Raw genomic sequence first — 23,345 nt, forward strand, 5'->3', positions numbered from 1 at the left:
AGATTTGAAGATTTCGAGAAAAAAAAAAAGACAATCACTTATACCTTGTATGATTTTCCATAACACGTAGCGGAGAAGATGCAAAACGAAGATCCCACATTTGTATTACAGGGAGCCGGTCATCCTCTGAAGATAAGACCATTTGGGTAGCAACATCAGGGTGCCAAGCCATTCCAGAACAATGCATCTGTTCCAAGCAGAGAGTAAAATTTGATTTGGAGTTTCAATTTACAAAAACAAAAACTACTTTTTCACCAAGAAAGTTAATCACAGGTTTAGTTCTTCAATGTACCCTGTTGCTGTGGTCGCTGACTTTTAGAATTGGCTCATTTTTCCGGAGGTCCCATACAGTGGCCCGACCACTTGGGCTAGTGGAAGCCAGGATGTGTTGAACTTGCCTGTTCCATGCAATACAGCTGATGTCTTCTAGAGGCTAAAACAGATAGATACACCTAGTTAGCTTAATAAACTATTCCACAACACAGGGTGCAGATAGTAGAGCGGACACTATTATCGACAGCAATGCAAGGGCTGTGGAGTCGGTAGATAAATGTTCCGACCCGACTCCGACTCCTCGTACTTCTGACCCCGACTCCTCGACTCCTCTGTATTAATATGCAAATGTATTTGATACATTCCTTGCACCACACTTAAAAACCTAGGATAGACAGTTTCTTCCAGAAACATGTACACATGTCTACCCTCATACAGACAAGCAGGCATGCAGGTTTTAGCTACAGAGAAGAATATTCACTTAATAGGAAAGGTTCAGAAGTGTGGAGCATGAGTTCCGCATGCTTTGTGACGACAACAAAAATCAACGAGCCACAATCTCCGCTGGTTTGCTTGCTCGTCATCGTTCAATTCATGGACACAAGGTACGATTTCTTTACCGAATCGTTACTGGCGACGAAAAATGGTGCCTGTACATCAATATGAACCAGCGTAAGGAATGGCTTAGCCAAGGTAAACAAACGACCCCGCGCATGAAACAAAATCTTCATCCGCTTAAAAAGATGTTGTGCGTATGGTGGGAGAGCTTGGTTGAATGAATTTTTTCGAGTTCACCAGGTGATTTCGAGTTCACCAGGTGATTTCTACCAACGAGGTATTGAAAACCTTATGGAACGTTGGAAATAAGTTGTAAACTACAAGGGAGAATACATTTATAAGTATTGGTGTTACGAATTGTGCGTTGCGTGCCATATAGTGAAGCACATGAAAAGCATGCTTTTTTCACGGTCACTTAACGTGTTCGTTTTGCGGTTACGTGAGGTACTGCATGCAATGGTCTTTATTCTTACAGTAGAGAAGTCATTAATTATAATTTTCGGAGTCAGAGCATTGTTTGCCGACTCTGACTCCAGGTACTCGAAATTTCCTCAGACTCCGACTCCTCGACTCCGACTCCACAGCCCTGAGCAATGCAACAAAAATGAATACTACCAGGGCAGCCATCAGGGGGACTGCGGGGACTCCAGTCCCGGGCCAGACAGAAAGGAGGCCAAGGGCTGGAGTTTATAAAGTATAATTTGTCATAAACAAAGTTCACATTTCCCTTGAGGCAATGTAGAGGTTGAGCAGTGCAGCCAGTGCTGCAGACACAGGTCTCACCAGGCATTCTAGGTGTGCGAGAAAGAAAAGAGGGGCCCTGCTTATTTTGTCAGTTCCAGGCCCCACAATTTCTGATGGCAGTCCTGAATACTATTATATATACTACTGTCTTTCATTCCACTAACAACTAAATAAAAGGTACAAAGTTGTTTATTTTATGTAACCTATTATCGTAATTGCTGATTTCAACCTTTTTAGACAATTGTACATTACTATATTTTACGATGGAGAATAGTGGTTAGGTTTTTAAATTACTAGAATAAACTCAATTGGGTATGGGGTTTATCGAGCTGAAGAAACCTAGTTTTGGATTACCGTGGGTATGTGCGCTCCTGATGGAGCTTGAGAGGTGCTGCAAAGAGGAATGGGCCAAACTGCCCAAATATAGGTGTACTAAGCTTGTGTAATCATATTCAGAAAGACTTGAGGCTGTAATTGCTGTGAAAGGTACATCAGCAAAGTATTGAGCAAAGGCTGTGATTACTTATGTACATGTGATTTTTTATTTAAAAAAATTATTCTAAAATCTCCCTAATACGTGTGTGTGTGTCTGTCTGTCTGTCTGTCTGTCTGTATGTATGTATATATATATATATATATATATATATATATATATATATATATATATTGTACACTACTAAACATTGACACTCACCTTTCGTAGTTTTGGGGTGCCCTATGGCTTGTGACCACATTGTTTAAAAAGAATTTGCAGGGGGCTCTGCACTCACTAAATTAACTGATATTAATAAAAAGTGGAGATTTAGTTCATGAATTGATCAATGCATTTAAGCCTGCAGCCCCCTTCAAGGGACCCTACTTTTCTGCAGATCCTAACACTATTGCTCAAACTGCGGCCCTCCAGATGTTGTGAAACTACAAATCCCAGCATGCCTTGCCACAGTTTTGCTATAAGGGAGTGTTAAAACTGTGGCAAGGCATGCTGGGATTTGTAGTTTCACAACATCTGGAGGGCCGCAGTTTGAGGACCCATGATCTAGGGAAATGGTCAACATGAGCTATGAAGTATAGGTTAAAACAGGGTGCATTAGAGAATGTGACCACAATAAGACTAATTTAAAACTGAACTAAATCTCCACTATTTATTAATATCAGTTAATTTAGTGAGTGCAGAGCCCCCCACAATTTATATATATATATATATATATATATATATATTACACATACACACACACATTTATAAATAAATATATAAACAGGTTGAGTATCCTGTATCTGAATATCCAAAAACCAAAATATTCCAAAAGCCGTGTTTTATCAGAATAATTGTTTTTTTGTTTTGTAGCTTTTTCCCCCTGCCCATTTTTTGATACTTATCACGTCCTCCGGCATCCACAGCGGCTTCGGGATCCTCTTATGCAGTATCTCCGGTCCCAGGGGTGCATTGCGCGAGTGCGCTGGTGACGTCACTGGCGCGCCTGCAAACTCATGCAATGCACCCCTGGGACTGCTGAAGAAGATCCTGAAGGCCGCCGTGCATGCTGGGGGATGCCCTGGAACGCACGGGGGGCCAGGTAAGTATGTTAAAAAAAAAATATCCAAAAACCATAAAAATCCCTTATCCGAAATGCTCGTCGTCCCGAGCATTTCAGATAAGTGATACTCAACCTGTATATATATTTTTTGATTAAGGAAAAGAAAAGGAAATGCTGGCACTAAAGTGTAAAGTCAAAGTGGTCTCAAATAGGTAAAAGAGACTGAATCTGTTAAATCCTACAAAAGCATCCAGTTGAGGATAATTAAGCCCAGAAAAAAAGATGTACAATAAAGGAGTCTTTGTTAAGAAAATATTGATGTCAACATACAAGAGGCTATTCAGCAAACCACTAGAGCAATCTGACAAGGAACCTGGCTACATATTCTGCAAAGAGGGCCAGATTCGGGAGAGCAAAAAAGCAATTTCTGTCTGGGACAAAACATGTTGCTATGCAAATACATTTATATTGTTTCTCTTCTGGGTAAATACTAGCTGCTTTTGCATGCAGCCCACAGATGTTAGACAGCTTTATGTTTACAATTCAATTTACAATTCAGTTTGAACACAACCCACCCGAATCTCTCTCTGCACATTACATATGCCCCACCTGTAGTGCAACATTGTTTTGCCCATTTGCATGCTTTTTTGCTTCGCTAACAAAATTCAATGAGGCCCAACATCCCCAGGACAAGATTTACCAAATGTGCATTATGTTTGTGTACTGAGAACTAATTATGTAAATATACTGTCAGTGAACAATGAAAACGATTCCTATTGATGCTATTTGTAATTAGTTTAAAAAGGTCTGTGGTATTTCCACAACATGTCTCTGGTGTGGTAAATACTTATGGGAACATAAACTTAAATATAGAACGTCACTCCTTAATGGTAATAAGACCAAACAAACATATAAACAATGTCTCTTACCTGAGATTTAGCACCGGGTGTCATGGGAACAGCAAAGTTATTCAAATCCCAGATGTAAATTTCAGACTCATTAGCACCAGAAGCGACAAGATTTGACTACAAATAGGAAAACAGGAATGAATGGTTATCTAATCAACAAATATGATCCATAAATCAAAGCGCTATGTAAGGCAACAAAAAAATGAAAAAGCCTGTAAAAAGAAGGAGGGGGTGTTTGCCAGAATCAGCTACAGCACTAACTAGAAACATCAGTACTAGCATAAGAGAGAAAACGGATCTCCTTTGCCCTCAACTTTATTCAAAGTAGCCTAAAATGTAACTTTTTGTGCACCCTCTTCATTTTTGCTACCTAGAAAGTTGCCCCTGTTGCACAATCCTGGCTGCAGCCAGAATTCAAGATATAGGGGTATATTCAATGCCCTTAAGGTGAGCTATGACGGTGAGCAGTACCGATAGCTCGCTGTCATAGCTTGCCGTCAATAATCAACTGGCTCCCACCATTCACTCGCCTTTTCCACCGCGCTGGTTCTTTTCAGTGAGGTGAAAACGGTGCAGCGGGCTTGCTGCATTTTTGGTGAACCTTGCCGTTTAGGAGAATCCTAGCCATCCTCTGAAGAAAAAGATTTCCCTGGAACATTGAATATAGCGAGCAGCTGGCGAGGGGGTTTGACGGTGAGGATGGCTTGTTTTCAGTGAACTTTCCCCAAAAACAAGCCATCCTTGCTGCACAAACCCCTTCACCGGCGGCATTGAATACCGCCCAAATACCGCCTAAAGTGGTGAATAGAACTCCAGTCACCTGCATGCTGAGGCATGTTCAAATATATAATTCTTTCTAAGCGTTGGTGTACTCCTGCATAGTGAGTGAGTATTACGTAATATGCAACACCCAGTTCAAAATACTTCTAGTATCCCAATCATGACATTTAGCGATAATAGCATCACTTTTGCAGTATGGTATAATGTCTTTCTAGCACTGCTGACCAAATGAGAGAATGTATTCAAGGCATGTTTAAATGGTACTTATTCACCATTATAGTTCAGGGATCTAAATACCGGCTATGAACCCCCATGCGTTTATAAATATTTACCAAGTACTCCTTAAAATGTGCATGGTGATACAGTGGCATACACATTGGGAAATTTTCATCCATTTCTAAGCGATCTGACTAGACTGCTTAGAAATCGAGCACTGATCGCTCTGTGTGTATAGCCCTTGGTGACGGTAAAGCACAGTCCCACGCGTTGCTATCGCCCACAGGGAAATACAGTGCTTGCACTGTCTTTCCTGCTAGATCACGGGGCTTTGCCTATAAACAATCTCTGCAGAGATCGCTGAGCACAAACTGCGGTGTTCATCGTGGATGCACCGCAATGTTTATGTAAATTTATACACAATCAATGCAATTTAAATGGCTTAAATGAACCTAATTAGTTTTGTATGAGTTGTATTATTTACTACTACATTTAAGGTTATTTAAAAGATTTAAGTACCCCTGAATAATCATGAAGAACCCCCTAGATTACACATACTAAAGGTAAAGAAACCAAGGCAATAGGGAAATAAACTGTGTTATTATATGACAGTAACTGTTACATATAAGGTCGTGGCTTGGAGAAAGAAATAAAAACACAGCAATGTTTTTTATTGCTTTACCCATTATGGTTAAAAAAAATATATAATATAAAAAGCAACATATCTAACCTGAAATGTGTTGACATCCAAAGCTCTTACTGGTCCAGTATGTTTATCCTGTTGAGTGATCACTACATCACTATCCCCAGCCAAAATTTTGGCTTGGTCATAAAGAATTACATTTCCATTTTCGCCTCCAGCTATTAAAACGCCTGAAACACTATTGTCCGAGCCCATTCTGTGTGGCCCCCAAATTAGCTTATGGTACCTGAAATCAAGTCACAGGAGCAACAACAAATCAAGACTTTTTTTAAATTAGTTTGTGCATATTTACAAGGATATAAGATGTTAAAATGAGTTGCTTTTCAAGATAAAACAGCATTGCTACCTAAAGCCCCATACATGTTTGGCGATGCCTGCTCCGACGTGAGTGACGGCAGGGGGCGGTGGGAGGAACAACGGCCGTGCTGCCGCATTGACCGTTGTTAACGAAGACCTCCCACGTCCGGACATGCTGGACGAGGGAGTGAGTCATTAATGACGCACGGAGTGCGCATCGTTAACGGCAGGGACTGTACACACTAGGCGATATAGTCCACAATATTGCCCTTTCTGAGCGGTATTGCGAACAATATCGCCTAGTTTGTATGGGGCTTTAAATTAGTAGCTAAGAAGAGACACTTACCTAAAAACTGACTTCACACACAGACACAGCAACACTGGCCATGTTTAATGCCCTTAAATTATTTTCCTCAAGTGCTCCTTGTATAAACCAGTGTGAATGCTAATCGACATTAGCTATTGAAGGTTCAAAATTCAAAATCGTGTCTGTATGCACACTATAAGATCCTCCATATGATGATGCGATTTATCATTGCATGGCTAATGTAAGTAAACCGTGTCACACATTACAGCATCATATTTGATGTGCAGCACTTCATGTGTGACAGGAGAACCAAACAGCTCAAACAATGAATTATATATATGTACATACTATATCTGTGTATTATATTTAGGCTGTTTTCCATGTAACACATTGCCATAGCATTGCATTTATGTATGTCTGTGAATTATAATATTCCCTTCTCTTTTTTGGTTTATGATGCAACACACAGCACCATCTCACCTTGATTTCTAATATATGTACATGGCCTGAGGCAGTGGCGCTTTACCTCTGGTGTGAGGCTGCACTGTGTGTTTTTTATCATTATATTTATTTTGTATTTTTAATTACTATTACTTGATCTACTGATTATTGATACTCTGTATTTGCATGCATTCATTATAAGCGCTGTGCTTTATCTGCTATTACATAAACTACCTGTGAGAGGATTCATATGTAGCACATGATTTCATATCCAGTGAGGGATCATCCCAATCTAGTTCAAAGATCTCCAAGGAGGCACTTGTGCTGAATGTGGCATCTAGCTGTTGGGCAGATGTACCTGGCAAGAAATACAAATGTGAAAGACTGTTAGAGGTCAAGTGCAATGTAATGATTTCATTTCATCCTGAACACGGGGACTGTTGTATGCAGATTTATGGGGCTGTGAACAATAATCTTTGAGTTAGATGCTACCATAAGTGTTGCATATCGCAGCTAACTGAATTGATTCCATAATGCAGAGCTGTACAACCTCATCCATTAAGGACACCCATGCATAAGGGCAGATGATTATATCATATATTATACCCCTTTTCCACTGCTTCAATGATTAGGGTTATTGCATAGGCCTGGTGGAAAGGTCCCTTAAAAACCATCAGAGTACAGAGAGAACCGGATCTCTGATTCTTGGAGATAATATCAATTCCAAGTGCAAACAGAACAGAAAGACTGCACATGAGTGCAATGCGAAAGGGGTCATCAATATGCCGGGTTTAGCCTGTAGTGTGACTGGGGTCGGACCAGGCTGTGACATAGGTTAGATCTGGCATTTTGGTAGAAAAAGGGGTATACCATATATACTCGAGTATAAGCCTACTTTTTCAGAACATTGTTTATGCTAAAAAAGCCCCCTCGGCTTATACTCGAGTGAAGGTCCCACTTGAGTCAATAAGTTTTCCCAGTTTTTTGTTGTAAAATTAGGTGCCTCGGCTTATATTCGGGTCGATTTATACTCGAGTGTATACGATAATTAGCCACAAAAAAAAACACTTTCTATGTAAGATTGGCCACACATGCAACATCACAAAGCCCTATAGTATTATTTAATCAGACACACATTCACTTCACTCTATATAGGCACAACAGTAGGAAGAAGAGGTAGTAATTTCCCAGCATTCATCATGCTCTGAAGTGGCCTGTTCAAGAAACAGGAACTGACATTACTGCAGCTGAACCTTGTGAAATGACTTCCACTGAGATATTTTTATAGTGTCCACAATCACTTGTGTAGAAATTAAAGGGAAAAATAGTAATAACCTTTTTTTGCACTGTCTATTTTAACATCTATATCTTGCATGGACTACAGTATGTGTATTTCTGTAATTTTCCCTGTATGGCACGAGGGACACTTGCGGTTGGATTCAATTAGCCATGGTAATTAACCGCAGGCTAATGTTGTGGCTAAAGCTGTTGCCAGGGCTATTCAATTGTAGCCGACAGCCTGCACTCAAAGCAGATTTTCTCTTCAAACCTAAAGGAGACTAATACAAACAGAAATCTATGGCTAGCGCCTTTATTGCGGGAGCCACAAACATGTCCGCCCATAGCTCCAGATACTTATCCCAGAAAATCTGGATTAATGCATGTTAGCCACAGGTTTAGCATGTAAGGAAAAAGAGTTGTAATTTAATAGCTCCAGGAGGAAAAGGAAGCTACAACTTTTTCCTTGCATGGTAAACTATTGCTATGTAGATAAAATAAACTTACTATATTACTATATTATAGTGGTTCTCAAAGTGTGGGTCGCAACCATCTCAGCATGGGGTCTGACCATCAGGCTAATGACTTTCAGCCAGCAATCTGATGTATGTTACTTCAGACTCCTTGGATCACTGGCTTATGTGAGGTGTCACAGGCAGCTTCGCCCCAACCCCAGTGCTCTCTTGTTTGCTGCCCAACAGCCACTGCTGCTGCCAGTGCCACCAGGAGGCTGCACTCCTGGCTCCCTTATCTACATGAAGACACCCACAGGGGGCACACAGTTGGCAATGAGGGCACTCCCGGATCCTAGGGCTTATGAGATGAAGGAAACTTATAGATAATATATGTACACTGCAGTCAGACTCAGGGGAGCGGCTCTCAGTAAAGACACTTTGAGTCTATGAGTAACTTCATGTAAGTGAGTGCAGAATGGGGGAGTGGTCATATGCAGACACCAGGTGGGGTTGTTCTGGGAAGCAGCAGCAGGGGAGCATGAGAGAGCACAAGGAAAGCACTGAGCACAGACTATGGTATTTGCCTGTGGATGTGTGTGAGCACACAGTGAGTATGATGCAACAAGCACCGCAAGAATATTTAAATGCTTGCTGCGAGCCTCTGCTTGCATACCGGCCTTTAACCCCTTACCGCCGCAGCCTGTTTTTGCCTTCCTGACAGAGCCCTTTTTTACAAATCTGACATGTATCACTTTATGTGGGGATAACTTTTTATTGCTTTTACTTATCCCAGTGATTTTGAGATTGTTTTCTCGTGACACATTGTACTTTAAGTTAGTGGTAGATACAGTCTGTTTTTTTTTTGTGAAAAATACCAAAATGTCGTAAAAAAATTGAACATTTTGCAATTTGCAAAATGTTAAATTTTCTGCTTGTGAGACAAATAATCATACCACTCAAAATAGTTAATAACTAACAAAGACCATATGTGTACTTTATTTTACCATCATTATTTCAACCTCCTTTTAATTTTTTTGGACACTAGGGGGCAGCAGAGACAAAATTATACACAGAACACAGAAAACGCTGCAATTGGCTGTTCACATTTGAACAGCCAATCGCAGCGATCGCCGATGGGGGGGGGGGCATCGCTGCCCCCCCCTGGGCTACGAGGGAAGATGTCTGCTGTCAGGGACAGCAGCCATCGTCCCTCTGTCACCGCGTCTATAGACGCGGTGACAGTTTAAAGTCATGACGTACATTTATGCCATGCGTCGGGAAGTACATCCCGGCCATGACGTAAATGTACGTCAAATGTCGGGAAGGGGTTAATAACACTGTATGCATGAAGAATTTTGCAAAGGATGGCTCTTACTATAAGAGCCATTCTTTGCAAAATTATTCATGCATACAGCGTTATTAAAGGCCAGTATGCAAGCAGAGGATCGCGGCAAGCATTGAAAGATTCTTGCGGTGCCTTTTGCATTGATAGGGCTTCTGTGATTTTGAGCGTCTCGCAGGGGATGCTGGGAGGGTTCTGGTTCAGAAATTGCGAAAAAAGCCCATAGGCTTCTATGGGCAAAGCTAATTTTAAAATGGTGTTGCCCACCGCATCCAAGCCACGGAATGTACCGCATTCCGGGTTTGGTGCATATGGGAGCTGTGGATAAATCTCAGAAAACTGCATTTTCGGAGGTTTGGCCGCATTTTTTCCTTTGATGCATCTTGCCCAGTGTGAAATTTGGAGGCAAACAGGGAAATCACCCTCTTCCTCTCCATTTTGTCTTACTATGTCACCCTCCTCCATCCCACATTACCCACTGCCTCCCTGTCGCATTAGTTGTCACTTCACTTGTTTTGTGCTTTTGCAATGCTACTGTGCATGTGCGGTCTGCTGACCACACATGCGGCAGCCATTCTGCTGGGGTCCTGTAATAATTTTCAAAGTCCCAGAGCAGAATAGTTTGAGAACCCTGCTCTATTATAATATGGAGACTGTAAAGCAGAAACATTATCAACCATCAATATTAAGCAGCCACTGACAACAGGCACTTTATTACAGCTTGTAGAGGTCGCCAGACACACACATCGTTTAGTCTGTACCCAGTAGGTACAGACTAAACAATGTGTGTGCCCGGCGACCTCCTCAGTGATGGGGCCATGTGGAGAGCGAGCTGGGTGGAATACAAGATATATAATAAAATGTAACATCATTTATCCTTTAACCCCTTCACTGGCAATCCCGAGAATTTTCCAGGCAATGCCTTAATGCCCAGGCTGGCAAGCCCGGAAAATTCTAGGGATTGCCAGTGATTAGCACCCGGCAGTGCTGCTGAGTTCATCACTGAACTCAGGCAGCTTTAGCGCTGCCCGGCTCCCTCCCCTCCGCCGCGCCCCCGGCTCACCCCGCCCCCCCGGCTGTTACATTACAGCCTGCGGCGCCGGCTTATGACAATCCGGGTTGCAGCATGTAGGGACGGGGAGCCAGGGTGCAGGGCCAGGCAGCGGCTGATTGACAGTTCAGCATCGCTGCCTGGAGCCAGGGGAGACAGTGGTGTTTTTTTTTTTTGAAAATAAATTTTTATTGAGTTTTTCACATCAAATATTCAGTACAGAAAAAAACAATAAAACATTTAACTTGGTACATACAAATTGAGTACGTTTTGGTTTTTGAAGAAAGGTCCAGATATCATCTCGATAGAGCTATAGTGTAGCTACAGCAAAATATAAATGGACTAGGATGGTACATAATGAACGGAAGGAAAGGAGTAGGAGTTCAGAGGGTGTGGAGTGGGCAAGAGGTAGGAGCGAGAGGGCCTAGGGGGAAGGGATGGGGATAAAGATAGAAGAGGTGGATCTTTGAAACTGTGAAACAGACTCTTGATAGGGGAGAAGGGTGGGTGGGTGGGGGGCGGCGCGGCTGGGAGGGTAGGCAATTTTAAATGAGGGGTTGGGGTGATACAAAATCAGTAGTTAGATATGCGTCAAGGGGGCCTCGGTTTGAAAATGGGAGGTCCACGGGGACCAAGTTTTTATGAAGGAGGGAGTGGAATCGTTTAAGAATTCTGATCTTCTCAATTTTGTAAGTGGACCAGATAGCATTGATCAAGATAGGTTTGGAAGGCGGGAAAAGGCTCTTCCAATTTTTGGCTATTAGACACTTAGCTGTATTGGATATGGTGAATTAACTTTTGTGAAGCAGGTTGGATGTGCAGGACTGGTCTCATCAACAGGGAGAAAGATGGGGAGGAGGGCATAGAAATGTTTAGGATCTCTTTGATTAGTTCATGGGTTTCTAGCCAAAAGGGCTGAATAATTGGGCAGCTCCACCATATGTGGAGGTGATTGCCTTCTTGAGCGCATGATCTCCAGCATTGAGAGGAGGCAGAGGAATAAATGGAGTGAAGCTTGGTTGGTACCAAGTACCAGCGGTAGTAGAGTTTATATGCGTTTTCTTTGATACGTGTCGATATAGAGCTTTTTGCAATAGCTAATCTTATATCGGACCAAGTTTTCACGCTGAGTTCCTCTCCCATGTCTGATTCCCATGCAACTTCATGTTTCTCTTTCTGCGGATGGTTGAAATTGTTAAGGATCTGGTAAATAGTTGAAATAAATTTTTTCGTGTTTTGGGGTTGTCTGCAGAGAGATTCGAGGGGGGGGGGGGTCTTTTAAGAGAAGGAGGGGCCTGAGGAATAGATTTGTAAAAGTGGCGGATTTGCAGATACTGATAGAAAATAGAATTTGGAAACGAATATTTAGATCTCATAGATTCGAAATCACGGAAGAGAGGCGTAGGGGCAATGTCAATGGGAAAAATGATGTAATGATTCGTCCAGACTTTAAACAGGTCCTTGTTAGACCCAGGTGGGAAAGCAGGGTTATTCCATAGTGGAGTGAGTGAAGGGTGGTGTGATCGCAATTTGTATAGTTTAGTGGAGAGGTCCCAGATCTTAAGTGAATGGGGGGTAGAGGGGAGAAGGGATGACGGATTGGGGCGAGCCGAGGGCGGGATCCATAGAAGAGAGTAAAGAGAGTAGTGTGCGATAGAGAAGGCCTCAATGAGGGTCCCAATTCTTTGAGAAGGGGGGGGGGGCGTGCCAGAGAATTACGGGGGAAATGTGTAAGTGTTTTTTTTAGGGAGCGCTCCCCATAAAAAACTCGCCCACTGGGGAGGGCTCCCTAAAAGAAAACCCACCACTGAAGGGGTTAACAGGTATCGCCAAATATATATCTTAATGATTTCCTTGAACAGAGGTGAGAAGTTAGCACAGGCTGCATGAGTCATGCCTGACAAGTGGACATAGGCTCCATGGTAACACAAGAATGCAGGCAAACCAATTCACTACAGCTACTTGCCAGCTGCACTGATTCCAGTATTCCTAATGACATGTTCAACCATATTTTAGTTTCAGAAAACAAGAACAAATATATACTAGTTTATAAAAGATATGCTCTCCATTTACTGAAAGGCTATTCCAGACAATGGGCTTTGCAAGAACTGAGGAGTATAGCATACAGGTGTCAGAAAACCTAAAATTTGAAGAGACCAAAAAAGCATTTCTATAGCTGTTAAATCCAATGCACGACTTTCTTTGTGGTAAAGTATTTCATGGTAGGCTGTTTTATATAACGGCTTGCAGTATCTGTATGTAGTCTACTCGGAGAATCAGAAGAAAGCTCAAGAGCAAAGGTGTCGAAAAATCAATGGTTTGCTTCTGTTCTGATGGAAAGTCTAATGGCAGCTGCATTCATGTGGACAGTGGACGTACAAGAAGCAGAAAAAAACCTAAATGCAGAAATGGTCTCAGTTCTTGCGTTGGCAGGGTTCCTAATCTGCACAATACATATTTCTTCCATCCATTTACACTACTTTAAGGGAGGCATTCAATATGGGATTCTGTCAGAATGTCATGACAGTGGGAATCCTGGGTAATTTTATTGACGAAAAACGTATGTGAATTTCACAATCAGCGGCCGCTTCCAACAAAACAAATCGGACTTTAAAACAAGTCGGATCAGTTATATGAGAATCTGTGTTCAATATTGTCAGATACGGCAACATTGAATAGGCGAGTGTCGATATTTCCCCTGTCGGGAGCTATCAGTACATATTGAATACCCCTCTAAGTGTGGTAATTCACAACCTCAACATCCTCAATGTAAAATAATTCCATTTACTTTGAAGGAATACAGCAAGTGGGGTACCATTCTAATCAATGGACACTAGCCAAAAGAGGCACAGGGGAAGTTCATTGCTACCTACATAGGTAAACGCAAGAGCAGGGTTGGGGGCTGTCTGTGAGGGATGTTCAAAATATCTGCTAATAGTGCCAGTGTCGTTCTCATTTGTTATATAAATTCAATTAAAAAAAAAAGTTGTGTAAAAAATATTATATTTCCTATATAAAGGAAAATATTACAGGTCATGATGATGAATAAAAATGTTTGCTTGGCAATTTTCACACCAAATTCACCTGGCACTCAAAGTGTTAAAGGCCCATCAACATTGGGCGACATTAAGCTGAAAGCAAATCAGTTTACTCTTTTGAGTGGCTTTAACCTCGAAAGCCACCCAGTGTGTATGGGGCAGTGATGAGCAGTGATGCGTGCTCCCACATCATCTCTGCCCTGGCCGCTCATTTGCTGGTATTAAAAGCAGATGAGTGACTGGGTGGAAGGCTTTCCATAGCGTCCCGCTATGAAAAGTCTTCCCCCAGGAAAATATCTAAAACCGTCGGAAAACGCTGTGTGTGTATGCACTGAGCGTTTTTCAACCCAGCGATTTTCCCCATCATTGGTCAGCAAACACGCTGTGCAAAATTTCCCAGTGTGTATGAACCTTTAGGGATAGAGCAGAGCTGCTGTACATGGCCAGTGATATAAGCTTCTTCTACCATATTTCCTGCGTGTGTTTGTGGATTGGACGCCTCCATCAGTGCACTGAACCAGAAAGTAGCGATGAGGAAGAAGAAACAGAAGCCTTACCAAGAGGTGGAAGAATGTGAGCTTAGAGAGTGCAATTCTAGTATGTCTATTTGTTTATTTGTTATATGTTTAACCTTTTCCTGACTACTTATTTATATTATTTTAAACCCCTTTTACACCGAGTTAAAAACCCGGGGTTGTACCTCGTGGACCCAGGTCAGCGTCGGTGTAAACGGGGCTCAAAAAAAAAAGTTAATTTTTCAAGGAATGCTAACCAGGTCCAGTCCAGGGTGGAACCCGGGTAGTAGGGCAGTGTAAACAGGTAACCAGGGTCGCCCCCAGTGACGTCAATGCTCTGGCATTATGCCGGCTCAGGAGGCGAGTCTAAAAGGGCTCACAAATTCCGGGATCAGCTTGGCTTTTGGAATAAAAGAGGTATAAATGTTTGATAAATCCTATAATAGAGACCATCTGGAGTATTAGATAGTAATACCATATTCCATAAAGTATCCGATGTATAAAAAAAAAGCAATGTTTACAATAATGTTCAGTGTTCTTCTAATACTCCCCCAGACTCTCGTAATTACTCCAATATTCTGCAGAGTGGGAGATTATGGACTGCATTTGGGCACCCCCTTCTAGAAATTCTGCATTTGCCACTGTTCAATTACCCACTTCTGTATTTTTGTGGCAATTTCTGTAGGAAGAACTTGGATGGAAGTTTGATGCTGCTTTCCCACTGCAGACCCGTTTAAAGTACTGGTAATCTTAAATGGTATTTAAAACAGTATTAGCATTCCCACTGCAGCAGATTACCGTTTTAAATACCATTTAAGTACCATTCCCATTGCAGGTAAAACGTTTAAGCTGTTCAAAACATTTTTACAGCAGAAATGAGTGCCTGTCATTTTAAATGGGCTTTTCAGGGTTAAAAAGGCACACGAGAAACAAAGTTATTCACAAGGAATAATCAGGCGCCTGGTGTAGAGCTGAGTCTCCAAATAGAAGCAGCTGCTCAGATGTGGGGGTAGTCACTCCCCACTTTAATGTAAAACAGAAAAAAGGCGACACGCACTAGGCGAGTCGAGCAGCGCTTAACACAATGAATACTACCAATGGGTGTAAAGGTAACAATTTTTACTGTTAAAAATGCATACAAATAATACAATAATATAAATGAATAAAAAGTATTAGGTGGGGAAATAAACGTAAATTGGAATTAATATAACCAATAATAAAGAGATAAAATTGAAGAATATGAATCCTCGTCTCAGTGGACACAACTGTGGAGTCTATAATTCACTTATTGAAGATTGGGTAAGTGCACATTACCAGAATGAACAATGATGTCCCAATTTACGTTTATTTCCCCACCTAATACTTTTTATTCATTTATATTATTGTATTATTTGTATGCATTTTTAACAGTAAAAATTGTTACCTTTACACCCATTGGTAGTATTCATTGTGTTAAGCGCTGCTCGACTCGCCTAGTGCGTGTCGCCTTTTTTCTGTTTTAAAAAGGCACACACCTATGATGTTTTCACAGTATAAAAGGAGGGGGAGGGGCCAGGACGGATTAGTGCAGCAATCACCTAGGGATGGCCATTGTTGCCATTGTCATCGATGGTTGCCATCGATGACAATTCTGCAACTGGCCATCGATAGTGCTAAACTATGCTATGGTCATCCATTATGTTTGTTTGATTGGCCTGTGGGCCAATCAAAACACGGGGGTGGGGCTTCACGGGTGTCGGGGGCGGAGCTATGCTCCGTGTCCCGGCACTTAAAAAGAAAAAAAGAAAAACATTGTTTTGCTGTTCCATCGATGGAGGGAAACCATCTGGTTTTCCACCATCGATGGCTAAAGTATTCGACATCGGCCATGAACCATCGATGATTTTGAATCATCGATGGTCGATGGCCATTCCTACAATCACCATGGCTGGCAGAGCACATGTCTCTGTGGATTTTGTCATTGTTTCTGCTGTAATGCTGATTGATTCAGCATGTGAGAGGGACTTACAGCTCCTTCCATTCTGCTGTTTGATTAATTAAATATCACCAGCAATGCTCCAAAAACGTGTGCACTCTTCTACAATCTTCTCCCCACAAACTTCCTGGTTGTGGGGAGGGTCAGAACACAGGCAACAGCCTATCACTGAATTGTAGCCTGTTGTTATCACTAAATAACGTTTAAGAGGCATTCCCACTGCCTCAAAAACGTTATTTTAGTGTGTAGGACTCTGCTTTTAAAACGGGTTGAAATACCATTTAACTTTAAACGGTATTTCAACTCTGGCACTTTCCCACTGCAGCCTTAAATGGTATTTTGCACTGAAAAATCGGCAATTTACCGTTTTTGAGCTGCAGTGGGAAAGGGGCATAAGTGTTTGCCTGATTCTGTAGTGTATCATATTTTACTACGTACATTGAAAACTTACTTTAATAAACAAGATGTATATAATATATATTTAGAATGTGTTGAATGTCCGATTTGGCCACTTTTCACCTGATTTTAACAGATCGGGTGAAAAGTGGCCAAAATGGATGAGTCCTGTGCGGATCAGAGCCTAGACCTGCTGCACGTCCAACCTTCGACTCCGACCCCCATCCAAGCAGTGAGGAACAGAGTCTCATGCGATCCTGCTGCCTGGGACGGCTGGCCATATACTGCTGCGAGAAGTCACAGCAGCGTATGGCCACCTTTAGAAGATTGACAGCAGTATATATTTACGGCTGACGGAAGAGAGTTGGGGATTCCATGAAACAAGAGTCACATAAATATATGCCACAATAACTCATATCACTATCATGAGTACTTAACAAAATGCACAAAGTGTTATCATGTTTGACATCACACAATACTGAATGTCTTAAAGGGGGTATCCAATTACCCACTGTAAATGACCTTAGCTAATGGATCCCCCAGGGGCGATTCAATTAGCTTTGATAAACAGCAATTATTGGGGATAAGGATTTTAGAGCCTCAGGCATGCGAAGCAGAATCCCAGATAATAAGCCCTATCAGACCTGTTTTTCTGCGATAACACATGGGTCCAGGAACATAAGGTGCCCACACACTAGAAAGATCTGCGATCTTTAAGGCCCCATACACTGTGCGATTTGGGCACGATTTTGCCCGATTCGTATGAATCGGGCCGTGAAATCGGGCCAAATCGCATATGTTGACATCCCCTGCATGGTCCCGTGCGCATCGGAGACAGGAGGTCGGACGGGCTGCACATAAAATTTGCTAAATCTTATGTGCTGCCCAGAGCCGTGCGGGGGACCTACCAGGAGGGAGCAGGGGGGACAGCAGGAAGCTGCTGCTGTCAGCAGGGGGGCGGCGCAGGGAACCAGTGAGCTAGGAAGCAGAATACGCTGCAGCGGGCAGCAGGAGCATAGCACTTCAATAAAAAAAAGAGCACATTGATTGGCTGAGACCTCTCTCAGCCAATCAGCGATTGGCTGATACCTCCTATTCGATTCTATGGGCTTTTTCTTTTCTTTTGAAGTGCTCCTCGGATGCTGCTCTTGCCCCTGCCCGGCAGCGTCTTCTCCTGCCCGGCTCCCTGCGACGCCCCCCCCCCCTGCTCCCACAGATGGCAGTGGCTTCCTGTCCGGCTCCCTGCGCCACCCCCCATGCCCGGCTCTCTGGTCGCCATACCCCCGCTGCTATTGTCCCTGCAACTCCCCGGGAGTTGCATGTGATAAATCGCATGTGATTTATCACATGCAAAACTTGGCACATGAAGTGCCATCGCTTGTGATCCCTCCCGGGGAGCTCCTGGGGCAATCAGGTCCGACTTGTCCTTAGGACAAGTCACACTAATGTATGGGGGCCTTTAGATGTGCGCATAAATTAGCCTTGAAATCTTTTATCCTTCCTGGACAAAAGATTTCAGGCAAGCGCACATGTTTACCAAAGATTTTTTCCCATGTGTGTTTCTGTGGATCTTTTGTTATATCTTCTGATCTTTCGTGCAGCATGTAAGATCAGAAGATTGAGCAAAAGATTTATCGGAAATCGGCCACAGAATTGCGGGCACCTTTATCCCAGATCCCACGTGTTACTCAAAAGCCCATTTTTGCATGTGGTAAATTAGCACCAGCAATAATATAGCCCAGGAATACCAGAAAAGTCCAATATTTAATAGATAATGACAATCTCCCAAGGTTTAACATTGATAATATAGTCATACTGGAGGAAAAGATCTGTAATTATGCATTCATCTTATTTACAAAGCTAGCTGCTACCATCAATAAACAGTTTGAACTGTTTATTGATGACAGCCCAGATGTCATCAAATGTCCCAGCTACTCACCTGTTGCTAGGTATATTGGATGTTGCTGAGAGGGGCTCCAAGCCTGCATTGCAGTACGATCAATCTCTTTAAGCTTCATTCTGCATAAACAAAAACAGACCATTAAGAACAGCTTATCAGTAGGGGGTTATTCAGAACTGATCGCTGTTTTGTGAATTTGCTAGTTGATCGATTATCAAACGACTGTACGGATTGTATGGCACATGTGCAAGGACAAACAGCGACAAAATAAGCGCAATCCCCTCACAGGAAGCCGACATTTGAGGGTGGTAACCTGCCATTTTGTGGGAGTGTCAGAGAAAATGCAGGTGTGCCCAGGCATTTTTTAATGGAGGGTGTGTGATTTCAGCTCCGGCTCAATCAGCCTGTCTCTGACAGTTATGGAAGGGCCAGATGTATCAAGCTTCAAAAAGTGATACAGTGGAGAGTGATAAACAACCAGCTCATACTTGTCATTTTTAAAACCCAGCCTATGACATGGCAGATATGAGCTGATTGGCTGGCTGTTTATCACTCTCCATTTTATCACTTTTTGGAGCTTGATACATCTGGCCCTTACACACACTTGCACAGACTGTAAAATCATGCAATGGTGAGCTGGCTTTGAAGATCGGTGATCCATTCGCAAGTTATTCAAAAACTTCACTCTGTCTGGGTGACAGCTATCTGATTGCAGTCCTCTGCAAATTCGTACAGCAGCAATCGGGTCTGAATCAGGCCCTGAGTAGAAAAAGCACAACTCCATCCAAAATATTCAGTCGGTGTCTTCCTATACGGATTGGCTACAGTTTGTTTGTAACCAAATCAATAGGGAATGAAAAACTGGAGAGAGATAAGGGGTCTATAGGCTAAAGGTGCCCATACATAAGTGCCATTGGGGCCTTTCACCCAATTCCAACCCAAGAAATTAGATGAAAAAGTGTCAAATCGTATGTGTGTAACCTCCACTTCCAATCCGATGCACATCAGATCCAAGCCAGACACTCAATTTTTAGAGCGAACGTTTTTTTCCCCAGAGGTTGCCATAAAGATATATCTGATACCACAGCCATAACGGAGATCGCATACGATACATCGTATGCAAAAGGACTGCATCGTATGGGATCCTGCTGCCGGAAAGTTCAAAAGGTGCGATGAACTCTGTGCTTTTAGTACTAGACTGCATAGCATCTAATACAAAAAGCATACAATGTGCTACAGCACCGTGCTTTTTGTTCTAGATATGATGCAATCGAGTACTAAAAGCACAGACTGAACAGACTTTTTGTGCTGTGCAATGTGATGTGCGCGGTTGCACGCATCTCATCGCACTGCCCTGTCCCACCGTATATGGGCACCTAAAGGAAATCGCGGAGGAGTCGCACTAGTGCTTTGGGGCCTTAGCAAAAAGATAAAGAGGATGGAGATACTGGGACTGATGTACTAAGCCTGTTAAAGTGAAAATGTGGTGATTGGTTGGTACTTTATCTCTCTCCAATGCTTAGTACACCTGCCCCAATGTCTTGTTATTGGTCCCCTGCTTACACCCCTCTTCTATTTATTTGCTGGTTCCGTATTATTGAATCGACAAAGCCTCAGATATATAATTTCCCCAACTAGGGGTCAGTCAGATTTCTAGCCTAATTTGAATATTTATTGAAACAGTAACTTAAAGCTGTCATGATCTACCCCAATATCTACATGTGCTTTGCTAAAAATAGTTTTCAGCAAATACCTTAGATGCAAAAACCAAGAGTATATTTATATATATTTTTTTTTATGAAGAGGCCACTCATTCTTCTGGGACCTGATGTCTGACACCTTATTGCAGGGATGGGGAACCTTCGGCCCTCCAGCTGTTGTTGAACTATACACCCCAGCATGCTTTGCAACAGTTTTAGCACAGCATGGCCAAATAGCAAAACTGTAGCAGGACATGCCTGGATGTGTAGTTCAACAACATCTGGAGGGCCAAAGGTTCCCCCATCCCTGCCTTATGGTGAGGTCAAATGGTGAGATTAAGCGAATTATTCTAGTCAGATCACTTAGAAATGGGCGATTACTGTAGGCTCTTAAGGCCAGATTCAAATAGCTGGGGATAATTTTCTGCAGACCAACTAATCTGCCATGGCTATTCAATTATAAAAAGAGGAAAAAAATCTAGTACCAACCCTGGACGGAGGAGGAAACTAGGGGGAGCGCTTGGTGTGAGTTGCTTCTCAGAAGCTGCTAAAAAAACAGGTTAGTGAGACCTGTGTAATTAGGCACCTTTGATAAAGCTGCCAGGAGCGGCGAAACGCATCAGTTAGTGTTTGCCCTCCCTCCACTTACCCACTTGAGATTGCAGTCAGGACCAGCCCTACAGGATTGGACCTTCCTGATTTAATCTCTTTTCATCTGGGAGGCCTTTGAATTTATCCTCTGGTGCACCAGTGTGCCTCCCTCCTGTTATACAAGACTCACCTATCCTTCAATTTGCCAGTGGACTTCGGTTATTTCTGCCAACTTTGGGCTGGCCACTTGGACTTATGGACGGTGTCTCTACAAGCATTTCATAATTTAGCCAGGAGTGGTAACTATCCTAATCTGTTTACAAAATTTGGGCGTACTAGGAACAGACTCTCCCTCTATATTTGCTGCTTAATCATGGATATGGGCAATGAATATAATCAATTGTTTTAAGCCTGCCATGGTTTTAGAATATGTATTAACTTTGATGTGTTATTACTAAATATTTGTACAGATCATCCAATTCATTTTAATTAACTTTTTGGGCCAATATCCCATAGAGCGCTGCTATCCCTTACGCTATTCAATTATAACCCGCAGGTTGCAGTTATGGTGGATTTCTGCTGGAGCCTGAAGGGGATTGGACAAAAATTCACATTAAGTTCTGATTGCGGATGCCGCAAATCTGTCAACTCACAGCTCCAAGAACTTATCCCAGATTCTGAGGGTTAACCTGTGGTAGCAGATATTTTACAACGCCAGGAAAGGGGTCTGTAAGAGCCCTGGGCATTAAAGACCCATGCTACCACCCTTTTCCTGGCGTGGTAAATGATCCTAATACACTGAGTGCCACGGCATTGTTGATTTTATGTTCTTGGATTCATTCATTTTGATTTATATACATGTAAAATGATTTGAGACCAGAATGATATAAGATTTAGCATTTATGTTTAAGTGGTATTCCTAGGGATTTGTTATTCATGGGGTTAGAAAGAGTTTCATTATTTATTGTACAGTATTTACTGTAAGAGTGCAGGTCCATTATGTGTGACACCCATCAATAATCTTTGATACTTGCTTTGCGTAGTCCACGCATACCTCCAGGCTATCACCACCATGAAATTATTATTTTAGGGGCCTACACACGGAGCAACTGTGCTGAGCAATGCTAGATAGGCTCTGTTTTTATAACTTAATTTTGTAAGAAGTTTACAAGTTTTGCAAACAAGGCATTTTCCAAGATCAGGGCCGGTGTCGGGGTGGGGGCGCCCCGGTGCCGGGGGGTGTACCTGTCCTGCCGCTGTGTATATAAAGCTTGCAGCGGCGGCGGCAACGGGGGGTCCCTGCAGTCAATAAGAAATAACGTAGCCTGGCTACGCGGAAGCGCTTCTGTTGTGAAAACACTGGCCGCACGGCGCACGCTGATTTTCTGAATCTCAGGCAATCAGCGTGCGGCCAGTGTTTCCACAACAGAAGCGCTTCCGCGTAGCCAGGCGGATAGCGCTCGTTATTTCTTATTGACTGCAGGGACCCCCTGCTGCCGCCGCCTCAAGCTTTATATACACAGCCGCAGGACAGGTACCCCCAGGGCACGGGGGGGGGGGGGGGGGGGGGGGCGAAATGTCGCCCTCCAGTGGCCGGCGCCCTAGGCAAATGCCTAGATTTGCCTAGTGGTGGCGCCGGCCCTGTCCACGATTAACAATATTGCATTACTATTGTATACTGCTAAGGAATAGCTCACACTTCAAAAATATACTACATTTAAATTTGCTTGATTTGACACAGCAAAACCTGAAGTTTGCACTTTGAACTGTCAGCTTTATGTGGCGTGTGAAAGGATATAGAATGTGTTACTGCAAGCCTTATCAGCAATTGTGCTTGTGTATGTAGGAACCGACAAGCTGAACACTAGTTTACACCTAAAGTATTTGAAACCATACAAAATACTTGTAGGTTATTTCAATTTAGCTAGGTTTCAATTATGACAATTGTTACGCTGCACAGCTACTTTTAGAATAGGTGTGAGGCCAGCGTAGCGAGCCCTGAGAGGGGACGCAGAAAACTAAGGAAATAGCTTAGTGGGCGCCCAACTAACATATAAGTACCAGAAATTGCCATTTTAAAAGCATAGCATGTCATATCTTGCTTGAAAAGTAATTTAATGCTTTTATACATCACTGATACACTGTGGCTTTTGTATTATCTATTACATCAAGCTAGGAGGAAATGTATTTACATAATTAAGAAAACGTTATATTACTTCACTTCTGTAACCTGTACAGCCCGTACAACAGTAGCTTTAACAAAGAGATTTCATTGCTAAAGCTAAGTTATATTACATTTTTTTGTTTTAAATTTAGTTGTAGTAGTTTAGTTGTAACGATTA

The 23,345-nt window shown here is 42.5% G+C and overlaps 1 protein-coding gene across 24 annotated transcripts in view; it reads right to left on the minus strand.

Annotated features, from left to right (window-relative positions):
* SEC31A (SEC31 homolog A, COPII component) overlaps positions 1-23,345 on the minus strand; it is a 54,226-nt gene that overhangs the window by 26,075 nt on the left and 4,806 nt on the right. For all 24 annotated transcript variants that reach the window (XM_083176139.1, XM_083176120.1, XM_083176129.1 and 21 more), the window contains exons 2-7: positions 18,752-18,831; positions 6,997-7,120; positions 5,745-5,943; positions 4,040-4,135; positions 293-433; positions 45-187 (exon numbers count right to left, since the gene is read on the minus strand). In XM_083176139.1, coding sequence (XP_083032265.1) covers positions 45-187; positions 293-433; positions 4,040-4,135; positions 5,745-5,943; positions 6,997-7,120; positions 18,752-18,830 — 782 coding nt within the window. In that variant the 5' untranslated portion in view covers position 18,831. The remainder of the gene's footprint in view (positions 1-44; positions 188-292; positions 434-4,039; positions 4,136-5,744; positions 5,944-6,996; positions 7,121-18,751; positions 18,832-23,345) is intronic.

This window comes from Crinia signifera, chromosome 1 (genome assembly GCF_055691185.1).
Source record: "Crinia signifera chromosome 1, ASM5569118v1, whole genome shotgun sequence".
In the NCBI taxonomy this organism is placed as follows: Eukaryota; Metazoa; Chordata; class Amphibia; order Anura; family Myobatrachidae; genus Crinia; species Crinia signifera.